Here is a 10,185-nt window from a genome sequence, read left to right as displayed (position 1 = left end):
GCAGAGCTACAGCGCTGTTTGTTCAGTACAGGTGCATCAAAGCTGGGACCGAGAGACTGAAAAACAGCTTCTATCTCAAGACCATCAGACTGTTAAACAGCCATCAGCAGCCTCTGTGCTCGGATGGTTTTCCTTTCGTCTTGTGTCTGAGCCATTGAATTGCAACTCCACTTTGTTTCTATACTGACGTTTTGCCTGTTTGATTCCTTTGCGGAGGGAATAACTACATTGTTTGTATTCTGCTATATTCCCAGTCACTTTGCCATGGTTAAATGTGATGGTTCGCACTTTCAGTTTTGCGCGAATGCTGCCATCTATCCATGGTTTCTGGTTAGGGTAGGTTTTAATAGTCACAGTGGGCACATCTCCTATACACTTCCTGATAAACTCAGTCACCGTATCGGTGTATATGTCTATGTTGTTCTCGGAAGCTACCCGGAACATATCCCAGTCTTTGTGATCAAAACAAGTGTGGATTCCGATTGGTCAGACCAGCATTGAATAGTTCTTAGCATGGGTACTTCCTGTAGGAAGGGAGGATAAAAATGAAGTCGTGGTCAGATTTGCCGAAAGGAGAGCGGCCTTGTAGGCATAAATGTTAAGGAGGGAAACACAATATACTCAAATGAAATGTTCTGCAATTAATGTCATAATTGTCAGTTGAAGTTATTGGAAATACAAATGAAATGTTCTGCAATTAATGTCATAATTAGCTGTTGAAGTTATTGGAAGACGTGTAAATCTATGGCTCACAAAATTTTAGCATTTAAAAAAATGAAGCTGGAAAAAAATAAAAGGTACACAAATGAAATCTGAGACCACAATGGGGTGTAAAATCCTTGTTGTTCCCAGCCCACTACAACTCTATCCATACTGGGGCATATCCTTTCAATGAATGGGTCTACAGGTTTTGGGTCTACTTCCCAGGTTCCTGTTGTGCAGCAGGAGAGAGAGCCCACAGCAGTACACCATGCTCTTCAGGATCATCACTGTATAAACCAGAGAGGCCAGGTTGAGACTGCATGTTGACTGGAAGGAATCTGGGGAAGAGAAAATAGTATAGGCCGGGATTTTAGCCAATGGTTTTATTTTAATATAGTCCAGTTTTATGTTGGTTTTTGTTTGCTGTCATCTTGTTTCTTTTCTATTTTTATTCATGAGTTTGTTGGTATTTGCTCGATCCTATTACTCTGTTTGCTGTTGTTTCTGTATAAAAAAAGTGGAAAATGTCAATAAAATATTGCTCCGATTGAATCGATCGATTGCACTTTGTCGGCTATGCGCCACGAAGATGTAATATACAATTTAGCCGACATATGCAGCGAATGCGGTCTCCACGAACAATGGAGCTTTGAGGGTTTTTAGCTTAACTAGAATTGTTACCAGCGCCGTCTCTCCGTAGGTCAAGAGATTTTTTCTTTATATTACTTCCTTGCTTTGCCTTTGGATGTGGCTTGGCAAAGCGACATTCTTGCTACACACCTCAAATTTACCGTAAATAATGCAACTGTTGAATAATGCAACTTCACCATAACCACAGTGCCTTCAGAAAGTATTCACACCCCGTGACTTTTTCCACAATTTGTTGTGTTACAGGGCTGTGACGGTCATGACATTTCCTCAGACGTTTATTGTCATTCAAAAGACTGCCAGTCTCACGGTAATTGACCGTTATTAACATAAACATGTTAAGGATCTCCAGGCTTCCATGCATACAAACCACATCCAATCCGCTGATGCACACCTTTGGAATATCAACAGTTAAAAAAGTATAACAATTTCATTTAACATACATACATACATTAAATCCATTATTTATTTTAGACAGGCCTAAAGAAACATGATATGAATAAAATGTATTTCAGAAGAACAGAATATGAGTTGGCCTAGGCCAACTCATGTATGTTATCTGGCTATGAGCCAAGCCATGCGCTGTAGGTTTGTTCACTTAGCAAACAAGACATGCTTATAAGTCCTGTGACATTATTTGTCGTAGGCTATATGATTTTATGGTACGAAGAATATAATAGAATTTAGCTCAATAATATAGAAAGGATATTTTTCCCATTCCAGAGCAAGTGTGCATATGAAGTGGCTATGTTGAGCGTAAAAGTGATCGTTTGAAACAGGTCCTGTTTTAGAGTAATTTGGCAACTTAAGTTGTGAATGATACAAACCTTAGAAATCGAAACATAATATGGGCTGCATGGTACGACTACAGGCTACTGATGAGTTGAGAAAGTAGAAAAAAAAGCTTGTGCTCTGTTCCTTGCCTCAGGCTGCACACGCTGTTCTCTCAAGTGATCATATCTTCACCCATCAGACCATTCTCAATTTAATCTTGTCTTTACTAATATGTCAAATCAGTTTAGATTTATAATGGTCTATTATCAAATGGTCAGGAACAAAGTCAGGGGGGAAAATACATGTGATCTGCATCTTCTCAAATAGTGGAGGATGACTTTCCAATGGTTCGTTTTTCAATCATGCTGGGTTGGAGACTCCGGTTTTGTAGCAGAGCATGTGATTAGTATGAGCAGCTGAGACATAAATATAGTAGCAGCTGGGATCCTCCTTCTTTTTAGTGGCAACCATCAAAACTCTGCTTTCACACAGTATTTCATCTAGAAATGTCTGGGCTTATAAGAACACCATTTTCCCTCCACACATCAACCACTGTTTGAGCATGCAGCCTCTCACTGCATGACAGTGAGAACCCTGTTCCTGCTGGAAACCAGTGCTTAATTTGGGAACCAAAGTTAAATCTGTTCTGGAACATCAATAATATCACGTTTTCACAAAATAACATATTTCATTAAACTGTTGACAGCCCCTCTCTCTGTGCACTTGAGAAACACATGACGGACAGAGAGGAGGATATTGAAAATATCAGTGGTAGAATATTCTGTAGTTAACTTCTCTAGGGTAGGGGGCAGCATTCGGAATTTTGGATGAAATGCATGCCCAAATGAAACTGCCTGCATCTCGGGCCCAGAATATATGATATGCATATAACTGGTAGATTTGGATAGAAAACACTCAAAAGTTTCCAAAACGGTTAAAATAGTGTCTGTGAGTATAACATAACTGATTTAGCAGGCGAAAACCTGAGAATAATCCATTAAGGAAGTAGTTTTATTTTTGGTTTTGTAGTTTTCTATTCAATGCCAAAACAGTATCCATTGACTTAGGACTCAAAATGCAGTTTCTATGCCTTCCACTAGATGTCAACAGTCTTCAGAAAATGTTTCAGGCTTGTATTCTGAAAAATTAAGAAGTAAGAGCAGTCTGAATGAGTGGACCCTGCCGTGTCAGAGCTTTTTCCTGCGCAAGACCGAGAGAGTGCGTTTCTTGTTTACATTTTATATTGACGACGTTATTGTCCGTTTGAAATATTATTGATTATTTAGGCTAAAACCAACCTGAGGTTTGAATATAAACATCGTTTGACATGTTTCTATGAACTTTACGGATACAATTTGGATTTTTTTGTCTTTCCGTTTTTACTTTGTTTGAGCCTGTGAATTACTGAACAAAACGCGCGAACAAAACAGAGATTTTTGGGTATAAAGAGACTTTATCGAACAACAATAACATTTATTGAGTAAACTAATGTCTGCTGAATGCAACCATATGTAGATCATCAAAGGTAAGGGATTAATTTTATCTCTATTTCTAAATTGTTTAATTGTTCTACCTGGCTGGCTACTGTTTGTAATGATTTGTCTAGTGGGCTATGTTCTCATAATCGTAATGTATGCTTTCGCCGTAAAGCATTAAAAAAATCTGACACCGTGGTTGGATTCACAAGCAGTTAATCTTTAAACCTATGTAAAATATGTTTTGTTTTCTGAATTTTTATAATGAGTATTTCTGTATTTGAATTTGGCGCCCAGCAGTTTCACTAGCCGCTGTAGAGGTGGGACGCTACCGTCTCACGTGCCCAAGAGAGGTTAAAGGTAATGTGTCAGCCTATTAATGGTGAAAATACATTTAAAAAAATGTTTTACATGGCTATTCAAAATAAAATACAAATTCACTATAATTGTAGGCTAACTCTATAAGCTGCCCTGCAAAAACCTATATATTCTCTCCCAGACGCATGCATAGAAAGTTTGGAGCGTAGCATAAGTTAACCAGTCCATCCAGTATACATAATAATACAGTCCACACTCAAAGAAAATTACAAGAATATGTTTAATATTCGAGTATAGGCTAGACCAGTGTTTACCAAACTTTTTACAGTCCTGTATCCCTTCAAACATTCAACCTCCAGCTGCGTACCCACTCTAGCACCAGGGTCAGCGCACTCTCAAATATTGTTTTTTGCCATCATTGTAAGCCTGCCACACACACACCATATGATGCATTTATTAAACATAAGAATGAGTGTGAGTTTTTGTCACAACCCGGCTTGTGGGAAGTGACAAAGAGCTCTTATAGGACCAGGGCAAAAATAATAATATAATAATAATAAATAATCTTGCTCTTTATTTAGCCATCTTACATAAAAAACATATTTGTTTACGGAAAATTATGAATAACTCACTACAGTTTAATGAGAAGGGTGTGCTTGAAAGGATGCACATAACTCTGCAATGTTGGGTTGTATTGGAGAGAGTCTCAGTCTTAAATCATTTCCCACACATAGTCTGTGCCTGTATTTAGTTTTCATGCTAGTGATGGCCGAGAATCCACTCGCACATAGGTACGTGGTTGCAAAGGGCTTAACAGCATGATTTGCCAAGGCAGGATACTCTGAGCGCAGCCCAATCCAGAAATCTGGCAGTAGCTTCTGATTAAATTCAATTTTCACAGAACCGCTTGTTGCAATTTTGATGAGACTCTCTTGTTCAGATATCGGTAACTGGACTGGAGGCAGGGCATGAAAGGGATAACGAATCCAGTTGTTTGTGTCATCCGTTTTGTGAAGTAACTACGTAACTACGCACCCAACTCACTGAGGTGCTTTGCTAAATCACATTTGTCATTGTCCGTAAGCTTGAGTTCATTTGCACACAAAAAAATCATACAATGATCGAAAGACCTGTGTGTTGTCCTTGTTAATGCAGACAGAGAAGAGCTCCAACTTCTTAATCATAGCCTCAATTTTGTCCCGCACATCAGGAGAGTCCCTGTAATCCTAGATTCAGATCATTCAGGCAAGAAAAAACATCACCCAGATAGTCCAGTCGTGTGAGAAACTCGTCATCCTCCACAATAGTATGGGGCTTGCCTGTCATAGCCACTTGGTAGCTCACCATATAAGACGCTTCTAGCCCCTTCTTATTAATGGTATCTGTTGCTTTTATACATGTCCTACTACTCTTAATTCTCGCTCAAAAAACTTCTGTGGCTTATTTTTGGCATGTTTTGTTTCTAAATATCTGTGCAACAGTGAAGGTTTCATCGAGTTGTGAGATAGTACTTTTGCACATTTAACACACTGTGGCTGAGGAAAGGCACTACTCCCAATATAAGTGAACCCCAAATCAATGTAGTTCTCATCATATTTGCACCTCTTCGATGGTCCAACATCCCTGTCTGTTGTGCTTTCCCAGGTAAGGGGGCAGTAGCTTTTCGGCTGCATCAGATTCACAACTTTCGGTGTCCATGCTAGCTGGGCTAACAACAAATTACTTATGCAAGCATTGGATGTGCTTGTGGAAGTAGAACAACTTGTGTTGTTGACAGGTACAGGTGTAGTACTGCTGGTAGTAGCAGTACTACCAGTAGAGCTGTTATGTGTCTCTATGGATGCAGGCCTTACTTTTTTAACCATTCATCAATTTTCAAGCAAATAGAATGAGCAGCAGCTACGTTTGGCTACATACGGACCGCTAGTGAAATTCCCGCAAGAGAGTAACGGTTAATGTGATTGGATATTAATTATTTGACTAGGCTACCTCTATTTTACATTGTGTTGTTATTTCGCTGTACACTAGATGGTTTAATTTTATTTTTGGCAGTGAAACGAGGCTAGTCAGCTGAGAAAGATATCCTCACCCAAATGTATAGCCCCGTTGTAAAATATAAATGACTGTTTAAAAATGTGAATCACATTTTTATTTGGCGTACCCCCGATGGCATTGCAGTACACGTACCCCAGTTTGGGAATACCTGAGCTAGACCAATTATGTACCAAAGACATCTTAAATCAGTTTTTATATTTTTCTGCTGTGCATAATGTGCAGTAGGGTATGTTTTGTACTACAACACAATTATTATTTTAATTAAGTTATTTTTGTGGGTGCTTAGGCTCAAATATAGGCCTATGCTTATGCATAAGCTTTAATATGCATATGGATGTTTTGACTTAATAATCACCTTAGAACGCGCTGTCCATTTCATTGTGTTATAGGCTTTGAAACAACATCCAAAATCACCATGTTTTACACTCAGTTTCAACCTATTGTTGACCTTCTATTTTTCAAATTGATCGTCACAGTGAGGTGAGTTTTAAAAGCACAATACTGTTTTGATGTTGTGTTTGATGTGATTTCCGATTGCATTCGCATTGATGTCCGAGTGGTTACAGGGGCAATAGAGCCAGCCATTAGCGACCTGATGGTAGTTTGCGAGTTGGGTACTGCCAATGCATGTCTAGAGTGCATAAGAGGAGCTTTTGTGACTCAACGGTCATGTGAAACTTTACTGCGGTCATGACTCATGACTGCCTGTGTGGCAGTAATAGCGTGAATTTAAAATTGATTAAATTTCGTTTTTTGTCACTGGCCTACACACAGGACTTCATAATTTCAAAGAGGAATGATGTTTTTTGAAATTATTTAAAAATGAAAAGCTGAAATGTCTTGAGTCAATATGTATTCAACCCCTTTGTTGTGGAAAGCCTAAATCAGTAAAAATTGGCATCACTGAAGAATTTCAAACAAAGATTCAACCACAAAGAGCAGGAAGTTTATCCAATACCTTGCAAAGAAGGGCACCTATTGGTAAATGGGGAAAAATTAAAATAAATTGAGTGTCGTTTTGAGCAATGTGAAGTTATTAATTACACTATGGATGGTGTATAAATTCACCCAGTTACTACAAAGATACGTGTCCTTCCTAACTCAGTCGCCGGAGAGGATGGAAACCGCTCAGGGATTTCACCATGAGGCCAATGGTGACTTTTAAACAGTTCCGGAGTTTAATGGCTTTAAAGAGAAAACTGAGGATGGAACAGCAACATTGTAGTTACTCCACAATACAAACCCAATTGTCAGAGTGAAAAGAAAGAAGTCTGTACAAAATTAAAATATTCCAAAACATGCACCCTGTTTGCAACAAGTCACTAAAGTAATACTGCAAAAACATTGGCAAAGCAATTCACTTTTTGTCCCGAATACACAGTGTTATGTTTGGGGCAAATCCAATACAACACATTACTGAGTACCACTCCATATTTTCAAGCATTGTGGTGGCTGCATCATGTTATGAGTATGCTTGTAATTGCTAAGGACTGGGGTGTTTTTCAGAACAAAAAATACATGGAGTGGAGTTATGCACAGGCAAAATCCTAGAGGAAAACCTGGTTCAGTCTGCTTTCGACCAGACACTGGATGAATTTACCTTTCAGCAGGACAATAACCGAAAACACAATTCCAAATCTCCACTGGAGTTGCTTACCAAGAAGACAGTGAATGTTCCTGAGTTACAGTTTTGACTTAAATCTGCTTAAAAAAATCTATGGCAATACCTGAAAATAGTTGTGTGGCAATGATCAACAACCAATTTTGACAAAGCTTGAAGAATTTTTTAAATAATAATGGGCAAATGTTGCACAATCCAAGTGTGGAAAGCTCTTAGAAACATACCCAGAAAAAAAGGTGATTCTAACATGTATTGAGTCAGGGGTTTGAATACTAATCAAGGTATATTAGTGTCATGTGTCCCATAATTTTTTTTGACCAATGTTGAAAATGTTCTTCCACTTTGACATTACAGATTATTTTGTGTAGATCCTTGACATAAAAATGACAATTAAATCCATTTTAATCCCACTTTATAACACAACAAAATGTGGAAAAGTCAGGGGGTGTGAATGCTTTCTGAATGCACTGTAAATCTGTTCATTGATCCAGCCACTCATGTATATATTTTTTTCCTTTTTCAATTTTTGTTTTATGAATTTACCCCAACCTTGCATGAAATCGACATCAATTTTACCGTTTGTAGCCTGCAGAGCAGTTGGTGCAGCCTTTGTTGATGGAGGAGCTTCAGTTGGATCCTCTGAGTATGAGATGGAAAAAGCATTATCAGAGCATTATCTACCATCAGACATAATTAATACAAAAATATCAGCCATGACATATCTCTGTTTCTGCAGTTATTGCCAGGTTTGCCGTTTTTGTTGGAGATTGTGTTGGGGAGAATAGTTACGCAAAACAAGTTGATTGCAAAAAGGTGATTGCAAAACCAACTACACAACATTCCTATGCAATTAACAAGTGTAAGTCCACATTACTATGTACATTATTTGTTTTACTTTGAGAAGGTGGTATGCCATTTTTAGTTGCTTGAACACATGATACTCATATAAATATATCACATAAATATACAAGTTTACTAAACATTAGGAACACCTTTGTAATATTAAGTTACACTCCCCTCTAAAAGATGTCGAAAGCATTCCACAGGGATGCTGGCCCATGTTGACTCCAATGCTTCCCATAGTTGTGTCAAGTTGGCTGGATGTCCTTTGGGTGGACCATTGTTGATACACACGGGAGCGTGAAAAACCCAGCAGCGTTGCAGTTCTTGACACAAACCGTTGAGCCTGGCACCTACTACCATAACCCGTTCAAAGGCACTTACATCTTTTGTTTGCCCATTCACCCTATGAATGGCAGACATACACAATCCATGTCTCAATTGTCTCAAGGCTTAAAAATCCTTCAATAACCTGTCTCCTCACCTTGATCTACACTGATTGAAGTGGATTTAACAAGTGCCATCCATAAGTGATCATAGCATTCGCCTGGTCAGTCTATGTTGTGGAAAGAGCAGGTGTTCTTAATGTTTTGGATGCATGATTTTTGTGTTTGAATTGACTCCAACCCTGCATGAAATACACATCAATCCTACCATAGGTAACGTGCAGAGTGGTTGGTGCAGCCATGGTGGTTTGAGGAGCTTCAGTTGGTTCCTCTGAGAATGATATGGAAAAATATCATATTAAACAATATTTTTCAGAGCATTTGTGTAGGCTAATGTCAAAGATAATAGTTATGCAAAAAAGGTGAACTTGTTTAAACTTGAGAAATTAACTTGCGAAACTATGCAATTACCAAGTGTCGGTTAAATTTTGATGGACTTTCTTTTTTACTTTGAAAATGTAATATGCCATTTTTTACATGGTTGAATACATGATAGCTTACTTATAAATATATTAAATTAATAAATATTACATGAATAATGATGTATGAATGACATAATACATGCTAATGTTAAACTATTTAAATGACTGGCTTTACCTTTTGGTATGTCAACGTCTTGAGTGCCCAATTTATGCTCCACAGAACAGATGTATTTGTTCTTGTACGTTTTCTCTTTATCAATGATGATCATACTTGTCGTCCGCCCTTCCTCCCTCTGCTCCAGCTCTTCCATCTCTGCTTTGGGCACCTCCATTGTTCGGCCGTTTTTATCCACCATCTTCCATGAAATCTTGACCAAGTCTGGAAACATGTCTCTAGCCAGACATAGCAGGGTTGTTTTCCTATTCGGCTCAGGTTTGGACACTGGGTAGACCGTGACTTTGGGTTTTTGTACACGATTGTCTGATTTTAAAGACACACAAGAAATGGACATCATAGTCAAGTTTTCATACTTCAGATCTAGTCTGTTGTCAAGATGAATCGTGATGTCCCACACCATTTGTTGTATATCCAGCTTACTTTCTATATTCCATTAAACAATAAATTACATACATAAATTACATGTACCAACTCATTCTATTTTTCATATCAACTATCCTTTCTGGAATATCGTATTTCAATACGGTGTAAATCAAAACGTTCAATATCATTTAATTAATAAGATTCTTAGCTAAGTAAACAGTCAAACATTCTTACCCCATATAAAATGACTTTACATTTATATCACACATTTAACTGAGTGTGTATATCTCTAAGATTATGACATGCAATATACTGCAAATTGTGCATATGGCTTTATTGAAAC

General features: G+C 38.1%; 1 gene segment (V, D, J or C); it reads right to left on the bottom strand.

Annotated features, from left to right (window-relative positions):
• Positions 1-576: 576 nt before the first annotated feature.
• LOC129825864 (T-cell receptor gamma chain C region C7.5-like) lies at positions 577-9,816 on the bottom strand. The segment is given in 4 exon segments: positions 577-1,040; positions 8,170-8,232; positions 9,088-9,150; positions 9,477-9,816. Coding segments are annotated over 4 exon segments (618 nt in total).
• Between the last annotated feature and the right edge of the window lie 369 nt (positions 9,817-10,185).

Source organism: Salvelinus fontinalis, chromosome 28 (assembly GCF_029448725.1).
Source record: "Salvelinus fontinalis isolate EN_2023a chromosome 28, ASM2944872v1, whole genome shotgun sequence".
NCBI classification, from domain to species: Eukaryota; Metazoa; Chordata; class Actinopteri; order Salmoniformes; family Salmonidae; genus Salvelinus; species Salvelinus fontinalis.
The sequence above is the reverse complement of the archived record's forward strand: the minus strand, read 5'-3'. Positions and strand labels throughout refer to the sequence as shown.